The 19,054-nt window shown below is 33.0% G+C and overlaps 2 protein-coding genes across 4 annotated transcripts in view; one reads left to right on the top strand and one right to left on the bottom strand.

The window, feature by feature from the left end:
* Nucleotides 1–823: 823 nt before the first annotated feature.
* Nucleotides 824–7,534, bottom strand: LOC105347945 (glucocorticoid modulatory element-binding protein 2). Its single transcript, XM_020075179.3, has 8 exons — nucleotides 7,397–7,534; nucleotides 6,412–6,479; nucleotides 5,863–6,071; nucleotides 5,577–5,757; nucleotides 4,931–5,126; nucleotides 3,439–3,561; nucleotides 3,027–3,149; nucleotides 824–2,837 (listed from the first exon to the last, which is right to left on the bottom strand). The coding sequence occupies exons 2-8, from the start codon at nucleotides 6,466–6,468 to the stop codon at nucleotides 2,311–2,313; spliced, it is 1,416 nt and encodes a 471-aa protein (XP_019930738.3). The 5' UTR covers nucleotides 6,469–6,479; nucleotides 7,397–7,534; the 3' UTR covers nucleotides 824–2,310.
* Nucleotides 7,526–19,054, top strand: part of LOC105347944 (exocyst complex component 3) — a 48,655-nt gene continuing 37,126 nt past the window's right edge. For all 3 annotated transcript variants that reach the window (XM_034444383.2, XM_066085824.1, XM_034444386.2), the window contains exons 1-8: nucleotides 7,526–7,663; nucleotides 7,918–8,062; nucleotides 9,002–9,058; nucleotides 9,322–9,434; nucleotides 10,915–11,005; nucleotides 11,711–11,817; nucleotides 12,449–12,530; nucleotides 12,796–12,944. In XM_034444383.2, the coding sequence (XP_034300274.2) occupies nucleotides 7,958–8,062; nucleotides 9,002–9,058; nucleotides 9,322–9,434; nucleotides 10,915–11,005; nucleotides 11,711–11,817; nucleotides 12,449–12,530; nucleotides 12,796–12,944 (704 nt within the window). In that variant the 5' untranslated portion in view covers nucleotides 7,526–7,663; nucleotides 7,918–7,957. The remainder of the gene's footprint in view (nucleotides 7,664–7,917; nucleotides 8,063–9,001; nucleotides 9,059–9,321; nucleotides 9,435–10,914; nucleotides 11,006–11,710; nucleotides 11,818–12,448; nucleotides 12,531–12,795; nucleotides 12,945–19,054) is intronic.

The following is a 19,054-nucleotide window of genomic DNA, read 5'->3' on the forward strand; positions in this document are numbered from 1 at the left end:
TCTATGCATAATATTTCTCTATTTATACTCTGTGAATAGAGAAACACCATGGATCGTCACCCTTGGCTAGCGAATATGGTTTCCGTATAAAATTGACATTATAGCGTTTGAAAATAGTTATTTTCCATCCAAGATTGCAACAAATACTGTAAACTTAATCTGGTGGTAGTGATATTTTAGCGCCTTAGGCGCTGAATCTCGTCCGTTAAGGTAATTATATATGTATCATTTGAGTATTATCTCTCCTGTTTGTTTTTTCTAAAGAAATTGATTGTACTAATGCGGTTACTGACAAAACTGAACCACAATACAACCAATTCTTACATGTTTTAAGTCAATTTTTCCAGTTGGTGCATATTTACATTCCTTATACTTTAAAAAACTGCCCTCAAACACATTTCTTAACTGTGTTTGGTTGGATTAAATTTGTTAATTGAAGTACCTTTCAATAATAAGTTTACACTGTACCTGTGTTTTATAATTTATACATGTAATTTAGGATTGATCATGTTTGGCAGCTTATTTTCTGTTAAATCGAAACATAAATAACGTTGAAAACATGGACAGTAAGGATTGACCTCACACTTTAAAAAGTTGTAACATTAAAAGTATGAAGAATTGACTGTTTTCTCCTACACAATGTGCTAATCTTATCAGCAAATATCAATAATTTAACTTTTAACAAAGATATTATAATAATATTATGATTCATATATTATAAGCTCAAAGAAAAAATAACTTTGTCCATGTTATATTTCTACTAAGATGATTCTATGGAAAAATGTATTTGCTTACTAAAACAGCATCCGATTCAAAGACCAAAGTCTATGGATGCTCTTTATATGTTCATATAAAACACTTCACCACACTTCTTTTCAAAATCAAATTTATTTTGGATTTCTGAAGAAAAAATAACATATAAACTGGACTTCCTCAGCCAAATGTATGTATATGAGAGAGAAACAAACCAATCAGATGAATAGAACTAAGAAACTATTTATGTTTACAAACTTGTTTGCATATCACTATTAATAAATGGACATGATTACTGAAAAGGTGTCATGCACATACCTGGTATCATTTGTCCCTTCCCATATATTAAATCATAAATTGAAATCTTAAAGATCTTTTGAAAACTTCACGTAAATGTCATTAGAGATTAAATATCATAATATCACAAAAAATACATATTTTTCTCTATTAAAGCTCTACAACTATGAAATTGTTAACCTATCCTTTAGATCTAATTTAACCCTTTGAAAATATTGAACTTGTTTAAAGATATATGCAGAGTATCAATGACATTCAAATAGCTTTGATCTATAATACAGTTGCCAAGTCAAAATTTTGACTTATATACAGTTAAACACGGTTATAATGAATTGACGCTTACAGCGAAGTGAATTTCATTCCCCAAGTCTCTATTTCGTGTTGTAAACTTGACAGATATAACGAATTACGCTTATAACAAAATTAAATTCCCTGTCCCTGTTTTACTGTACATGTACTAATTGTCACACTGTAATACTTTGCTGATTTTCATGAGTATACAATAGTCAGATACCCACAGAGATATATCTTTTAGAAGTCAATGGAAGGAGAAAAAGATGAAAATAGATACATGATTTCATATAAAACATTTGCTTTTCAGTATCTTGCTTGATATATCCACATATCAGTACCCAAAATAAACCTCTTGTAAATTAATTATTCACAAAGTGCATGTGTTTGAAATGCACAAAAACAATTCATTTTCAAAAATAAAACAATAATTTAAGCATGATAAATATATTTTAGTCAGTAGTGAATTTTATGAATACATGTAAAATGCAAATATGACAGTGCTGTGCTTAAAAAACAATCCTGATATTTTTTTTTCTATAAAAAAAAAACCCTTCATTTTATCATCAGTGTGAAAAAAAAAAAAAAAATATAAAAAGAGAAATATATATGGTAACTTTTAAGAGATCTATTTTCGTATGCACAGTAAAGTGAATAAATGAAGTGATTTAGTCAAAATTCATGGAGGAATGTAAAGAATTCTATGAAGATTACTATATTTGAAACAAAGATTACTAAATGATATTTGGCAAAGCATTTTCTTAATTGTAGTACTGTACATGTATATGAGGACCCCAATGCAATTGTTAAATAAACTTGATATGATGTCATCAGTACATATATATAGATATATATAAATCTTAAATATTGCATATTTTGAATTAGCAAAAGCTGCATCCTAAGTCTTATTTCAAACTTCTCATGTATATACAGAATAACCCCCCAAAACACAAAATGGATTTCACGGCCTCATTCTGTAATGTCTTCGGACGACACAAATTCCTTGCTCTGAGTGCTCCGTCTTGGGCGGGGCATTTTTCTGACTCGTTCGCTGACCTTTGTAACTTTGGGTTGAATTTTCGGTGCTTTTTCCTCCTCAGCTGCTGCCTGGGGTTGTGAGTGACCGTCACTTTCTCCTGAATAATTATCCTGTTCGTTCACGTCCCGACTCTCGTTTTCAAACTCGATGCACACTCCACTGTCTGAGTCGTTTTTTGCGGTGCGAACACGAGTAACACTATCACTGTTTAATACTGACAAATCCTCCCCCTCCTCCTCCCCTTCCTCCCCATAACCCTCCTCTACATCAGAGTTGGACAGGGAGGCTGCGTTGGCAAAAATCATCTGGACAGGGGAGGCATTATCATCAGACCTACTCCTCTTGGCATCGGGCATGGAATCTTTTTTAGCCATGTCCAACAGCTGGGTAAAACATTCACTCTTTCGCTTTAGTACCTCCTTTTTTTGTTCATATTCTTTTACTTTCCTCTGCAAATCTGAAACAACATTTAAAATCATTTTTTTTAGAGTGTAACTGTAGAATTTCAAAAAAAATAAAAATAAAAGGCAACAAGAGCTCAAATAAAATTGTAGACAATTTTTATAAAAATGTATTTTGATATTTATAATTTCAATTGAATTTTTTCAATTCAAAAACAAAGAGGAGAAAACTCTTTATCATGTACCTTCCATTTCTCTGTCGAGTCGAAGTCTTTGTCTCTCCATATCAATTTGATGAGCTTCCAGTTTGTATTTTAATTTAGACATAAGTCCCAACTGTTTCACAATCACAGATATTGCTCGAGTATCTAGAAAACAGAACATAGTCTATAAATTCCATAACTTTATAATTCAAAGCAAGTTCCAAATCAAATAAACTTAACACACCTGATACATGCACAGATGCAGAAAATTTTTCCATGGGGAAATGGGTTAGATGGATATTTAAGTTCACTGGAGGGGGACCGAGGCATATTTTTGGTAATTTCATTATGTGAATTTAAGAAATTTGAATTTTCCAAGAGAGAGGGGTGGGATTGGGGAATCCTGACCCTCCCTCCTCTAGATCCTGGCATACTGATAGATGTAATACCCTACCTTCAAAAGGAACCATTCGTCTGACCATTCTGTTTTTAAGGACATCAAGTGATGCCTTTATTTCTCGGAAAAACTCATCCACCAATCCCAATTCCACAATCCCCTTCCAAAGCATTCTATCTTCTACAATATAAAAAGAGTGTTTTATGCAGCAATAGTGCTAGAAGACTGAAATGACTTTCAATTTTTTTTTCCACACATGCACTTCTTAGAAATCCTTCATTCAATCATATTTAATTAGTTAATTAGAAATATGACAAATGAATCATAGATTCACATAATTCAATCATTTAAATTAAATCAAAAATTTTATCTGATTATCAGATATTCAAAATACCTGAATCAAATCAATAATCTTGACAAACTTAAAGCTTTTTATACATATCCTCAGAATTTCTACAAGTAATTAAAATACCAATGTGCCAAAAAAAAAATAAGACATACAACTAGTGCTGAAACGAATGTTCGAATATTCGCGAATGAATAGTAAATTTCTAATATTCGAATGTATATTTAGCATTCGAATATTCGATCACATGTTAAACACCCATATCAAGCACTGTAAACTATGCCGCATCGTGTTATTTCATTTTACTTGGAAGGAAAGTAAATATAACGCCATCTATGACTGCCATGCTTGGTAGAGTCTATTACTTAACCCAGTAATAGACTTTTCCGCCATGCTTGTTTACCTTGAAAGTAAGAGCAGGGTTTACATCGAACGGAGACAAACATTCTGGATTTTTCAATTCATGTCAGACGCTGAAGAAAAAAAATTCTTAACTGTTTGAATGAGTGTGAGCTACGGAGAGTTAATATCGAAAGGTACATCGAAAGTTTTTTTTATAAAAGATACCTCGATATAATTTTTTTTTTAAATAAACAGAACATTTCCGGAGTTATGAGCGTTATCAGTTTTCTGTTTAATACTATATCAAACATGGCGGAAATATTTGGACTGACTTACAAAGTTACGTATCGGTCTCATACAGGAGTGAGGACTGCAGTATATTATTAAAGAAGTAATAAATCTTTTAATTGTAGTTGACGGAAATTTTTAAAAAATCAGTATATTATTATTTGCTTAAAGATTAAATGCGCACCCAATTCAATGGATACTCATGCATTAAGTGTCGACTTCGAGCGGACATGTTTAAGCAGTCTACACATACACCCACTTCGTAATACAAACTATCATATATGCTTAATACATTGTCTATGACGTCTACGAATATTCGAATACGAATCGAATAGTACTCACGAATATTCGAATACTGATTTATGGTATTCGTTTCAGCACTACATACAACTGAAAAACAATAAATCCAATGCAAAACAATAAGAATAAAATGGGCTGAAAATCTTTTTTTTCTTTACCTGGTTGCTCTTTTTCTGTAATTTACCACCAAATGTATGCAATATTACAATATATCTGTACAACTTGTGCTTAACTTTCCGAAAAGACAATCTTAAGCCATTGGTCAATGCTTACCCTCATCCGTAGTGTCCCCCTGAAAGTCAGGGTAGGCCACAGGGGACCTGATATTGAGGGTAGACTGGATATTTTTCTGTGCCTGGTTCATGTTCTCAATCATTTGAAGTTGGAGTTGTTCCAAGTCTGGCTTAATATCCTCCTGCTCCTCTGAGACATCCTCATCCCACGGAACTCCATCACCACCTGAAACACTCTGAATAAAAAAGAAAGATGTTTATTGTTTACCCATCAATTTCCTCCTTTGTCTTAATTTTACAGAGTGTGGTCCCATCATTCAGCTTACCACACTGTGGATTTAACTAACACCACGTTGGTAACTACAAAAGTCATACAAAACGAGCAATATTTGTTTTTTGAAAATAGTTCCTTTTAAATATTATTTCATAGGCAAGAAGCTGTACATTTGAAACTAAACTAACAGTTTTGTTATTATTATACAATTATTGACTTGGTATGAGGGCAAAATATTATTTGTAAACCTGAAGACACAAAAGTTGCCACAGGGCAAAAGCAGAGGGCAACATGTCTGTCTTGTTGGACTTTTTGTCGGTAAGAGCAATATATATATGGAAGAATATTAATAAGTTAATAACAATAACTTATAAAAGAAGGAATGAGGTGAAAAATGTTGGCAGACACACACCTGAATTTTCATGGTTCCGTTTTCTGCTGTGGTGGTCAGTAGGGTGACTGGGGGTTGGTAGCTGGTGGGGGGAGGGTTGACAACAATGGCGTCTGGGCGCATCGCTGTTCTGGCCTGGCACCTCCCTGTGCACATTTTCTCATGATTCCAAAACGTTAAATGTCCTGCATCTATGTGTTTCCTTTAAAAGATAAGAAGAGAAATTCCATCATATGAAGAAACTTTCCTCACAATTTCACTAGAAAATTTCAAAAAAATTTGTAGAAAATATGACTGAAGTCTCTACCTGACTTGAACACCATTTATCCTTACGGCATTTTTCCAGTCCTTTAACCTTGCCTTTTCACCCATGTACATGAATTTCTTTGGAGTGACAAAACTTTGGTCCTCTAGCTCGATGCATTCTCTGTGTATTCCGGGACAGGTGAACAATTCTCTGTGTAACCTTCCCCTCAAGTTCCCACAAGACACATCTAGTATCTTAGCATCTGGTAGCTTTTTATCAAAAAACAGAAATAATATATAGCAAAATAAGTTGCACTAGTGGGAGTTTTTTTTTTTATCTCCATTGGTTTACGATGAGATTTTCAAAAATCATTCTGGAGAGTATTTTTAAAATCTTATGTGATTAAACAGTGTGAAGAGATAGAAGCATAGGTGAATGACAGTCACTTATGTGTACATCATAAAATTATCAACTACACACTTTAGAGAAAATGTCAACTATAATCTCACATTTCTGAAAATAAAAAATCCCTGTTCATATATAAAGCATTATTTTTTAAACTATATACATGCATTGCCAATTAAAAATAAAATATTTACAATAACTTACCGGTACTAGCTTTGATTCCCTTCGTGGGGAAATGATGGATCTAGTGAAGGTTTCCATGTCTGTTATACCTTCATAAAAGATTAACAGATGTACGGTAGTTGGAAAAGAGAAGAAATGAGCATCTAAAAAAATGTCGGAACATATATAAGGGTGGTCAGGGAATCTAATCTGGGATATGAGCAGCTCTAACCAGAAGTTCTACCAATGAGCTACCCAGGCCGATATCCACCACCCACATATAGCTTCAACTACCACACAGATAATACTTAAGCTTCTCTACAAACTTTCCTAAATATTTGTATTATTTTAGTTTTTAAAGTGCTGTAATTAACAATTAACAAACAAAAAATCAAACACAATAGGGCCTAAAATATAAATGTTTACTTTCATTTTGCTGTTTTGTGGTTCTCCATTAAGTTAAAAATATCTTGAATATATAAATACATTAATAATGATATATATGTCAAAACAGTTGAACAGTGTTGACCAGTATCTTGTAAATAATTGCTAAAAAAAATTCAAAGACATGTCTGAGTTAATTAATTAATTAATTAAATATTATAGTATTATATGCCACGACCACTTTCAACCCATTATTAACAAAATTGCTAGCCTGGATTTTCGCTAAAATTAATTTTCACAATGATGAAATGATTTATTTTTATTACAAACACATAGGGAACTAATCATCTGTCACATTTTAATGCAACGGTAAACAATGGTAAACTGGTCAGGAAATTTGCAGTATATATCAGCTGTTTCTTACATTTAGTAAATTCAAAGACGTATTAAAAAGGTAATTCTTTAATGCACATTTTTTCACGTACTAAAAGTACACAAGTTGTTGGCAGTCAAGCGTTAATTATTCATTTTGAGTTATTGATTTACTTCCTGTTGGTGTAAACAAAATCCAAAAACAGACATATTTACCGCCGGTATACACAAATAACGATTGACTAAACCTACGTCATGTACCTTAACTTACATTTAAATCTGGATTTCAAAGGTTTTGGACACAAACACCATGAAAAACGTCACAAAATGGAGAGCGAATTCTTTGTCAAAGATGGACGTCTCCACTTGTCGTGATTTGCACGCTCTTCTCTGACGTTACCCTACGTTACTTGGCATAACACGTAATCACGTGGGACCGCGAGAGGTCACGAGAGTGGGGGAACAACGGAAGTGTCAGTGATGTAAACATTGCCGATATGCAGCGGAAAATTACATTTTGAGACAGGTCTCACACATAGTAAGAATCGTGTGTATAATGCTCATAGATAGACACTCGCCATAGCGATTTTAAAGGTTTTCAAAGAAGCGTTAGACATTTAACGTGCGTTCTGATATCCGTTCGAAATATCTCTGTTAATTTTTTCACGCCCACATCATTGATTGGTGTGGTTTTCCAACAGAAGAGACGCATTGATCAATAAAGTATCTGTTAAAGACTATGTTCGAATAATTTTGATTTGTTTACATTATATAATGATGATAATTTTGCAGAACTTTATATAAGGAAGTGGAAAATACTTGGGTAAAAAAAATGGCAACAGAATCAACTTTGAGTCCCCCAGCTCCATTAGATCTGGGAAGAATGGAAATGGAGGCCAAAGAAACTGCTAAAAAACACATAGCAAATTTACTTCAGGTACATGTATGACTGTATATTGCATGTTATAACCGATTTTGACATTTACAAATACATTGATTTGATAGGATTATTTAGGTCTGGTACAAGCACTAAAAAAAGTCAGCTACATAGATTGTTAAACCTATATAGTTCACATCTTTCACATCCATATAAGAAGAATGAAAATCATATAATTTTGTTATTAACACTGTATGTTTTGGTCTAAGAGGGAATTAATTTACACATAATTCTTCCTGTTATTGAAATAACTTTTCACATATCTTGGCAGATATGCCCCATGATTCATCTGATATATAGGTGATTGCATGGATCACTCAAAGTTTTCAATATAATAGAGTTAACTATTTAGAAGCCTTACATTAGTTCATGCATTCCTTAACTTCATTGTTATATTCACTACAAAATAATTCATGCATAATATACTTGAATAATATTAAATAAGATACTGTATGACAGTGTTAACAATATGTAGAATATCATAGTTATTTCAATAAACATTTCTTACTTTGAAATTTGAACACTGCTACAAATGTGTTTGATCACAGAGTTAAGTTGTGTTTAATACTAGTTCAAAGAAAACATATATATTATTATATATTCAAATATTACATTTAGTCTGGTTAATTCATTATTTGACTATGTTGTTGGCTTTATATAAACACAATTAAAATTCAAACTAATTAAAGAACAAGTCGGAAAATATTCAATCGTTGTACATATGTATATTACCGGTATATAAATTAAGGGCAGATGGAATGGTTAAATGATGTAAATTCTGTAGAAAATTCTTTCATTTTGCTTTATTTTTTCCTGTACACTTGCTTGTTGAGCATTTCTTCTGGTTTTGATACAGAAAGTTCATATAAGCCATTTTTAAAAATAATTTTTGCAATATAACTGTAGTATGTGTCTAATATTTGATATTTTTTTACACAGAGACCTGAGCAATTGGAAAGAGTGGACCAATATAAAAGAAGAATCTCTCGTAAAAAGGTGAAGCCATAAAAAAAAATGCAAACTACATGTAATTCTGTTTAAGAATAACATTTATTTTTCTTTATATTAGATATAGTATTGTAATAACATGCAATAACATACATTACATATGTAAAACAGATAAATCATGTGTCAGGTGATAATGAATAAGAGTTATCTCCCTTAAAATGCATTCAAGAGCATACAAAATCTTTTAGAATTCAGTTAATCAGAAATGATTTAATTACATTATATTTTTATTTGAAAAAATTTATTTGAAGGCTTCAGTTGACACAATGTTGAAGACAGCTGTGCAGTCTCAGCTGGATGGGGTGAGAACTGGTTTGAACCAGTTACAGAGTGCTCTTCAAGATGTGTATGAAATCAAACAGAGGTAAGGACCACCTCGTCTTCACCTTAAAGGCCAAACATTTTACATACGCCCCCTTTTTTTTACCTGTACAAACTTCAAAATGATGCCGCTTGTCAATCAAGTTTGAAACGATAGCACCCAGTTTGATAGGTGTGATTGTCCGAGCGTGATCTGACCAGGTTCGTGAAATTCTTTTACCAGCAAATTAAGAACGTTATCTTTGATATCTTCCGTTACGTAATTTAAATTTTTTAACATTATTGAAATTGATTATGAAAATTAATCACTTAGTAATGGAAATTGCACTAATTAAGTTTGAATTTTCGTAGCCTAATAAATTCCACAAAGATGAAAATTATTAGCAACTAAAGATTTATTGACTGGCACATGTAATACAGGCAATTGGATTTTGATGTATGAGTTGGGACGTCATTCTAATTGTACATAACATGGCTGTCTCTACATTCATTCTACCTTCTTACTGATCTCATATGGTTTTTTTAAACAGTTATTTATTAAAATTAACTACATTAAACAAAGTCAAGTGCTACACACAATGTACTTAGCTATATTTTTAAAGCAGAACTAATTTACTGCATTCATTCACTTGTGCTTTACGCATGTGTGTTTTTGAGAGAATTCGGATGACACAGACTTCTATATGTAAAACAGTTCAACTTTAAGATTGGATTCATTTCATGAACGTCGAAGTGCAACGTTGCAAGCAAAAATCAGAGTTCACGCACAGTATTCAATTCTTCTGCATAGCCTGGTGTGTTATAAGACCTATGACATTCCAAAATAAGCATTCAATGCTTAAATAATTTATTACGGTATATTTTAATTTTATATTGGGTTTACAAGTATTTCCAATTTTGCTAAAAATATTTGATAAACGTGTCTAATAGTGCAGGTTCTTGCAACATTTGACCAATTTATTAAATGTATTGGTCAAATGGGCATTCTATTTCAAAATAGAGAAATGCAAATTTTCTAAATAGAATATTTGCATTTCTCTTTACCAACTCTGAAAAATACTAAGAGGAAGGTGCATTTTCTTTCAATATGCACCCTAAAATTCAAAAGTTGTTTAAATCTCATGAAAATACCCGGTACACATATTTATACCATCTTGAATATGTGTGTATATAAAGTTCCATGTTATACACGTTTATCTTGTTTCAAAAAATAATTAGGACTTCAACATTTTGGTATATTTCTAAGATATATAGTAGAAAATGATGAAAAATGGCTATTTTCCTGTCTTGTTTGACGAGGAAAATGTGTCAACAGCCGTCGCCCACAATGAAATTAATATATTTCATGTGATATCACTTGATAAAGTTATAATGTGAGTTTCATTGTGGGCGACAGTCGGACTTAGTTTTCTATTCAAAAAACCACTGAAGAATGAGGTATATTTTATGTGTTTTGGTGGAATCATATTTTATAAATGATTCTTTTAATAAAATGTTGACTGATTATGTTTCTAATGTTACAGACTAGGGGAGGTGGATGATGCATATAAATCAATCTCTCCTCTCCACACTAAGCTGATGGACCTCAAAAAAGAAAACACCAGATACTGCCAGGTGTGTACCCGTAGCAATGAAATAAAATTGATTTTTTTGTATGTTAAACCCCCTTGATTGGCATTTTCAAAGGTGAAGATATGTGAACCAAAACTGATGTACTCGAGCTCTCTGAAAGACTTCAAATTAAGTTAGATTTGAACATATATTTTATTGTAAACATTTGGGTTGCATGGACTCAAGATGTTACAGAGGGAATAAAAGTAGGAAAGTGATTTTCAAGATTAAATTCAATGATTCTGTTCAATATAACTGGTATTAAGCTCGGAAACCTCAACAGGCAAGTTTGCAAATTAAAGAGATTACCAGTAAATACATGTATAGCCATTGGAGATCACAAAAAAACAAAATGTTTGTTATAAATTGATATATACCATTCAGAACAGAATTTTGATAAAATTTACCTATTTTCAGAAAAAAGCAATGCCTGAAAGACTTATTTTTTTTATATACGTATGTTCATGATCTGCTGTTGTTAGAGAGACAAACCACAAGTGTTCAAATTCAAAGAGATCAGAAAAAATTTTGAGATATCAAAATATTTGTGATATGAATAGTATACCCTTGGGAATGCAACATATTAGAATACCAGTATATCAAATTATTGGTACATTCCATTTTATTCACCACCCATCTTGTACTGATTTTATAAAAAAAAACCCAACTCAAACGGAAATAATTTCTTTGTGTTTGAATCCATTGCAGCTTGCTTCAGCCATGGAGAATCTCAAACACATCTTTACTGCCCCAGAAATTGTCAGAAAAACGGAGGAGCTCATCAATGAGGGAAAGCTGCTACAGGCTCACAAGCAGTATGTACGCTAGAATACAATGGAATAGTCATGTAGAGTTTGTGGAAATGTTCACACACATTGTTTAATGTGGAAGCACATGCATATTTTCGTTGGATTGAAATTTCACTGTTTTTAATACGAATAAAATTTTGTTGGCATTTAATTTCATCATATCGTAATATCTAAGTAATGTATCACTTATCAACTTTGTATTTATTAATACTTAGGTTAAAAAATTGTACTTAAAAAGCGATGTACTTGATTTAGCGGGAGACGCATTCCTCCAAAAATGCTAAATAGAATACACAGCCAAATGTAATATGTTTACAGTATTTTACGCCAAATATTGTACATGCCAAATATTATATATTTACAGTATTTGCCATTTAAGCACTATGTATGCTAGAATGCAATAGAATTGTTGGCATAGAGTTATTATGACTATGTTTTAAGAGTGTTGTCTATATATTGTACGTTGGATAATCTTGAATGTTAGGGGATATACAATTTCCACAGTATGCTAATGGTTGTATGGTGTAATGGTTCCATAGGACAGTGATAATATCAGATTTATTTGTAATAAATTTGTAAAAAAAAATAAGAGAGAGAGAGAAAGAGAAAAAATTTAAATCTAATTTGATTTGTGCAGCTTATCTGACTTGGAGCAGTCTCGAGATGACTTGATGTTTGAACTATATAAACAACCCCAGCAGAGTCCCACCGACAATAATGTAAGTCACTAGAACTTTCTTACATGTATCTTGAACATCAAAGTATGTCAAGTATCCCTTGTCAAAGGGAATTGGAAGTCCCAACCATTGTTTCCTAGTCACTCTCAAAACCTGGAAAAGTTAAATTATCCCTCTGGCAACATTGAGTTCAAGATAAATGTGTGTGACTGTTTTTTTTACTGATCAGATATAATGTAAAGATTGATGTAAAGTTTAGAGCATGAAACCAAAATAACAGCGGAATTCTTGTTATTTTTGACGACAGACTCTGGAAAAGTATTTCCGGGATGTGATCAACTTATCTGAGCAGCTTGGCAAACAGCTGTGGGTAATTATACAGAGGACCCTGATGTCTGTGAGGAGGGAGCCCACGCTTATTGTGACAGCCCTCAGGATCATTGAAAGGGAAGAGAGGTAAGGGCACAGAGGATCGTAGATTATAATTACAGTAAACTGGGATATACTGTATATAAATATATATAAGATCTCTCATGATTTGCGATGGTATATGATTTTTACCCAACGAGTTGTGTGTTTTTTATCCCCAAGCCTTGGCGAGGGGATAAAAAAACATAACGAGTTAGATAAAAATTATATATCTTTGCAAATCATGAGAGATTCTTTTTATCACATGTTCTACCACGTATTTTGTTATAAACCTCAATCTTTTCTATAAAAATTATCATTGTGAGCCGCACAACACATTTACATTTCAATTTCGAGCATATTTTTATCAATACATGGAAAAAAATAAAACAGTATTAAATGCTTCACATTTACAACTGTACACTTTTCAACTGAATTGTTTAGTTACTTTGTCATTCTACGTCAATCATCCGCCTAAAACTACGTAATGTTTAATTATGACGTCACGTGGTGGAAGAACACACAGTGGAATATCAAAAATTTATCCCATGAGTGATATCCACTGTATATTGAGATGAGCATGTGATAAATGGAAATATTCAACATCCGTTCACATTATTAGGGCCCCGCAAGAATTTGCGGGTGCCCTATAGTAATCACTCTGTCCGTCCGTCCTTCTGTCCGTCCGTCCGTCTGTCACTCTTCTGTCCACAAATTTCCTGTTTTTTTCTAATAACTTTTTTTATGGTTGCCCAATCAAGTTCAAATTTGGTATGGTAGTTCAGTAGGCAGAAATACATATTTTGATGCTAAGTTTGGTTCTCTATGTCTTCTGGTTTGGAGCTGGGGTAGTGGGGTAGATTCCTAACTATGCACAAGAAAAATGGGCAAAGAGAGATAACTGCTGAGAATGAATGGGCAAAGAGAGATAACTGCTGAGAATGTTACCATTGTATACATGGAAGGCTGTGCAATATTTTTCCTTTGGGATTAATTAACCTTCCACAGGAAGAAAATCCTAAGCTTTATCTTTATCTGTCACATTGAGATTAATTACTGCACTGCCTGTGTCTGCAAATGAACTTTGTTTTGAAGTTAAGGTCAATTTTGAATGATGTGTAGTATTGTGTACATTTTTTGAAATATGGATTTAAAATATAATATTCATATTTTATTTTGGTTAAAATACCGTACACAATGATTTATAATAATTCTATTGAATAGAGGCAAAGCCTAGGTATCATTGCATTGGTATCAATTCTTTGTTTTTTTAACAAATTTTATTTCATCCCATGTTAACCCACTTTATCCCGTGGATATGACTCATTGGATATTTTTTTGATATCCCACAGTTGTGACTTTACAATGGGATTTGCCTAGGCATAATGAAGTAAAATAATGTAGAGTTTTATAAACAGTGTAAACATTGATTGCGGTGTATAAAATATGGGATAAATAGAATCTCATGATTTGTAGTATAATATGATTTTTATCCAACTTGTGTGTTTTATCCCCTCACTAAGGCTCAAGAAAAAAACACTTTAATTGTTGGATGAAAATCATATCCAACTACAAATCACGAGATCCTATATATTCCAGTTCTTTACATCTTCTGCCGGGCATTTATTTTTCATCATTGTTAATATAAAGAGGATGGAATTCAAATTTTTTTTCACTTCTCTATATTAATTGTCATAGCGGGGCCCTTCCTGACTGGTCAGTTTTCTAGTTGTTACCCCTTTTGCCCTCATTGTACGTCATAGGGCAAATATACGACAGGGCAAAATCAAAACAATATAGCATTGATTCATGATTTTTTGAAGTATACACTCATAACTGCCGCGGTGTGTGCATACAAATTGAGTAACGCGCGTTAGCGTGTTATGAAAATTTGTATGCACACACCGCGGCAGTTATGAGAGTGTATACTTCAAAAAATCATGATTTAATGCTTATATTTACATTTTTTCAACTTCTTGCCTTGTCTGCAAATGTGATTCATGCCTTAAAATTCCTATCTTATTCTAAGGGTAAGTTAATCTTAATGGAAGAGCCACAGTAACAGCCACAAGCGTGAACTTTGATTTTCGCTTGTGACGTTGCAGTTTGCAGCGTTCAGCGTTTGTGACGTCATAATAAAACTCGTCAATTTGACCTTTGACTACTTGTTGCATTTAGAGGCATTTGAAGCTCACAGAATTTAATGGAAAAACACAGTAGAATGTAAATATTTTTAAATAACTTTTGTTAATTATTTAAAGTGTCTTTTTCTAATTGTGTCTGGGCAAATTTAAGATGGGATTAAACAGACTGCAAGTGTAATAGGGTGGAAAAAAAAAACATGGGGCGAAAAAACCCCCTGTATACAGTATCAACATACTGTTAGTTATAGGATTCCAAGGTGGATAGAAATACCGTTATATACAGGGCTATTTTTGCCTCATGTTACTTTGCCCTTCTTCACTAGGATACGGTTTTGCCCCATCTTGAATTCGTCCAGAAATAGTTGTCATTAAAGAGAGATAATATGAGACATTGGCTTAAATTCACCCACTGACAAGGAGAGCAAAAAGGGTGAAAATAAAACGAGGGTGAATATTTCCTTATATACAGTATGTTTTTCTGAAGAAATGACCTACTGCTTTTTGTGTACCAGATGTTCTGCTCTGGTCTTGAACTTTTCAACATTTTTAGTTCTTTCCATTTCAAATCTCTCTGCACATCTATCAGAAAAAATAATTGGGAAGCTTCTATCAATATGGTGATAATACAATGTATCACCAAGGGGTCTTGAATATCATATTCAAGACCCCTTGGTGTTACAGTGTGATGAGAAAGTTGAAAGTGAACATAATCTAATCTTCAGAGAGGGCTTAGACGGAACATGAAAAGTACTTGTTCTTTTGCTAGTTTGTGTCTTGTTTCTACTAATTTTGATATTCTAATTACTAAACAAATGTTGACTGGGGTTGGAGGCAACATTTATAATGTGAGCTCCTGAGGAGTGTTACTGCCCAATGCAATTCTACAAATCATATGCAATTTGTTGCAATTGCGCCTTAATTAATTTTTTGGGAGTTGATATTAATCAACTTTCCTATGCAGTTACTCTGGCAAACCGAAAGTGAAACAGTGTTTGGACCGAAGCACAAATCACCACAGCTGACAAGACTTAGTTCTTGAAAATAATAGAAAAATTTGATGTAATGTATGCTAAAGCTGTTTTTCAAGGAAACTTATTTATAAACACTTTGAAAATAGTCAGATTTTATATAATACAAACAAGTTAGATATTTTTGTAGTCTCATGTATTCCTAAGCCAGAGTTTGATATAATCTCGTTCAACCAAACGCTCGGCTGTCTCCGTAAATCTCCGACAAGCAGAGAGGCTCTCTTGCTTGTCGGAGATTAACAGAGACAGCCGAACATCTGGTTGAACAATACTAGAGTTCGATATCAATAGTGCTTGGATCCATACAATTTTTAGAATTGTTTCGATTACTAATACATAGTTTAAAATCCATCTTTAAATATTACACAACATGATTCATATGGGGTTTCTCGAAATTCTTGTCAGAAAAGTCTAAAAATCCCTATCATAAAAAAGTGCGTTATTCAAATACAGACGAGAACCTAATTGCCATGCAAGATAATAAATGATAATCGATAAAATCAACTCCCGTCAGTACTTTGATTCTTTTTAATGAAATATCTTTTTTTGACATATGTACACTTAAAGTTCTTTTTTTCCCATTATTTTTTTTATAGATTGCAAACAGATTCTAGCTGATAAACTTATGATTTACAGGTACATATAGCAATATCTCAATTCTCCTTCAAGGCAGAAGGAAGATTATGAGGCCATTCCTTTAGCCATAAAACAAATGAATAAACTTGTCAAATCTACGGAATTTTAGATTATTAAACTGCTGTATCTCGTTGTTTGTGGTTTTGCTGCATTCACACTTGCCCCAGAGCAGTACCAAGAACAAATATAACACAATATTGTGAAAAAATACTTTAATCATTGAAAGCACTACATACTTATAATTTTTCTCCAATCCAATATAAAAGACATGGTATATTAAATATATTGATGGATATTTCTGCTGGATGTTAGTTTTTTCTAAATTAGGTTGTATGTATCATCTCAGATGAAAAATATACTTAACTCCTCCCTCGTCCCCCCCCCCCCCCCCCCCCAACCAAACCCAAAGTATTGAAAATTGAAATTAATTCATATTTGTCAATCAAGAAATCACAAAAAAATAATGAAGAAGTAAAAGTTAAAATCAGATTGCAAAATCTGCACCTACAGGAAAAAGCCACAAAGTTTGCTGAATGAAAGAACTGTTTGCTATCAAAGTTTAATACCCCCCCCCCCCCCCCAAAAAAAAAAAAAAAAAAATTCAAAAATTTCTCCTCTTTTTTTTCCCCAGAATCAATTGCATGTATCTCTTAAGAATGTGGTACATGTACATGTATGTTTGGCAAATATCAAGAACCAGCAATAAGTTTTGCCTATGTTCACTCAATAAATAAACATGGCCCAGAGCATATATGGTCGATCATTCTGCAAAGTAGAGAATCCGGATTGAGCGTAAGGCGAACAAAATTTATTGTATGCTGCAGATGCAGCCCACTGTTGCTCGGACACCGACTAACTTCCAGTCCTGTAATCCCGGGATCGAGCTAACCATGTCATCTGTTTCTTCCCATCTGTTGGATAAAACTCGCACAGTGTAATATTGTGGCATGCAAGAAAAATGTCCATACCAGCATGGGCCAGTGGTGCAGCGGACCTCTTGTATAAACTGTGGATAGTGGCCGGAACCCAAGTCTCTCCAAGTGGGTTCAGAACGGCATGTCCATTGACTCACATACTCGCCGACTGCCCAATTTCTGTTCTTTTTGGACAGTGATATGATAGTTGACACGTTTGAATGTTTTGGCAATGATTTCGTGATGCGATGTGTGTTGGGATGTATCAGTGATAGAAGAACTGAACCTAATACTGCACTGGTTAATATCAATATTTGCTGCAAAAAGAAAATAAAAATTGTAATTAATATTGTATCATAGAGGCTCTTATTCTCAAAGAGCAAGTTACTTTGGAATCATCATTGTTCATGGCTTTTGTGGATAACCCTTGCCCTCAAAATTACATCCTCATTAACGTATATACAAGCATTTGTTTGATATTTATCAAAATTATCCCTAACTTGCAACCAACAAAATTACATTCCCACGAACCAGGAAAAATTTGGCGCTACCCACAAACATTGGCCCCCACAAATAAAAATGATTCCACAGTATGTCTTTGGCTTTGAAAAACACTTTCATTTGAAAAATAACACTGATGCAAAACTTTGTTTATTGTCTCAAACCACAGTCCAGAGTTCTCATAGCTCTCTCCTACCCATGGCTGCTTGAACACATAAAGTATTGTGAACCTGTTTTAATTTCTACAAGCATTGTGCTGTTACCCCATCAGCAGTAAACAACATGTTTTATGTTTTAACTGGGATTGGATGATAAAAGGTCAAATCAAAGGTCAATCTCCGACTAAGCTTTACTTGTATTGGTAAATATCTTCAATGAACTACAAGATATTTTTGTCTCATGCAACCATGGGAGATGTAAGAGGATCGTACGTATTGGCTGTGGTTTGCAACGATGAACTGTATAAGACATTTCACAACGAAAAACAACATACAACTTGTTATTTTTCTACTTCATGTTTTGACTTATTTTAGAAGAGGCACAGATTATAACTCACAATTTTTAGACCTATTAATCTCATTGGAAAGAAGCTAGAGATCTGTGTTAAGGAAAATATTCAAATATATGGAATATTCCTTGATTAGTAAATTATTGTTTAAGGGATGGCAATCTCTAATCGGTTAACAGTTTAACCGGTCTGAACAATGATAACCGGTTTCTAAATTATTAATCAGTCGTATAAAATGAAAATAATGTATATTTTTAACGCAATTTCAAAATAAATTCTACCTTTTTTTGTCTTTCGAGACCTTTATATAATCAAGTTAAATCTGAGACAGTATTCGTATCTATGTATATAATGTATTTACCTTATTTTTTCCTTGAATTCATGAAATCAATTTATTTAATACGAAAAATGCAATAATTATTCTATA

The sequence above is a fragment of the Magallana gigas genome, chromosome 5 (assembly GCF_963853765.1).
Source record: "Magallana gigas chromosome 5, xbMagGiga1.1, whole genome shotgun sequence".
In the NCBI taxonomy this organism is placed as follows: Eukaryota; Metazoa; Mollusca; class Bivalvia; order Ostreida; family Ostreidae; genus Magallana; species Magallana gigas.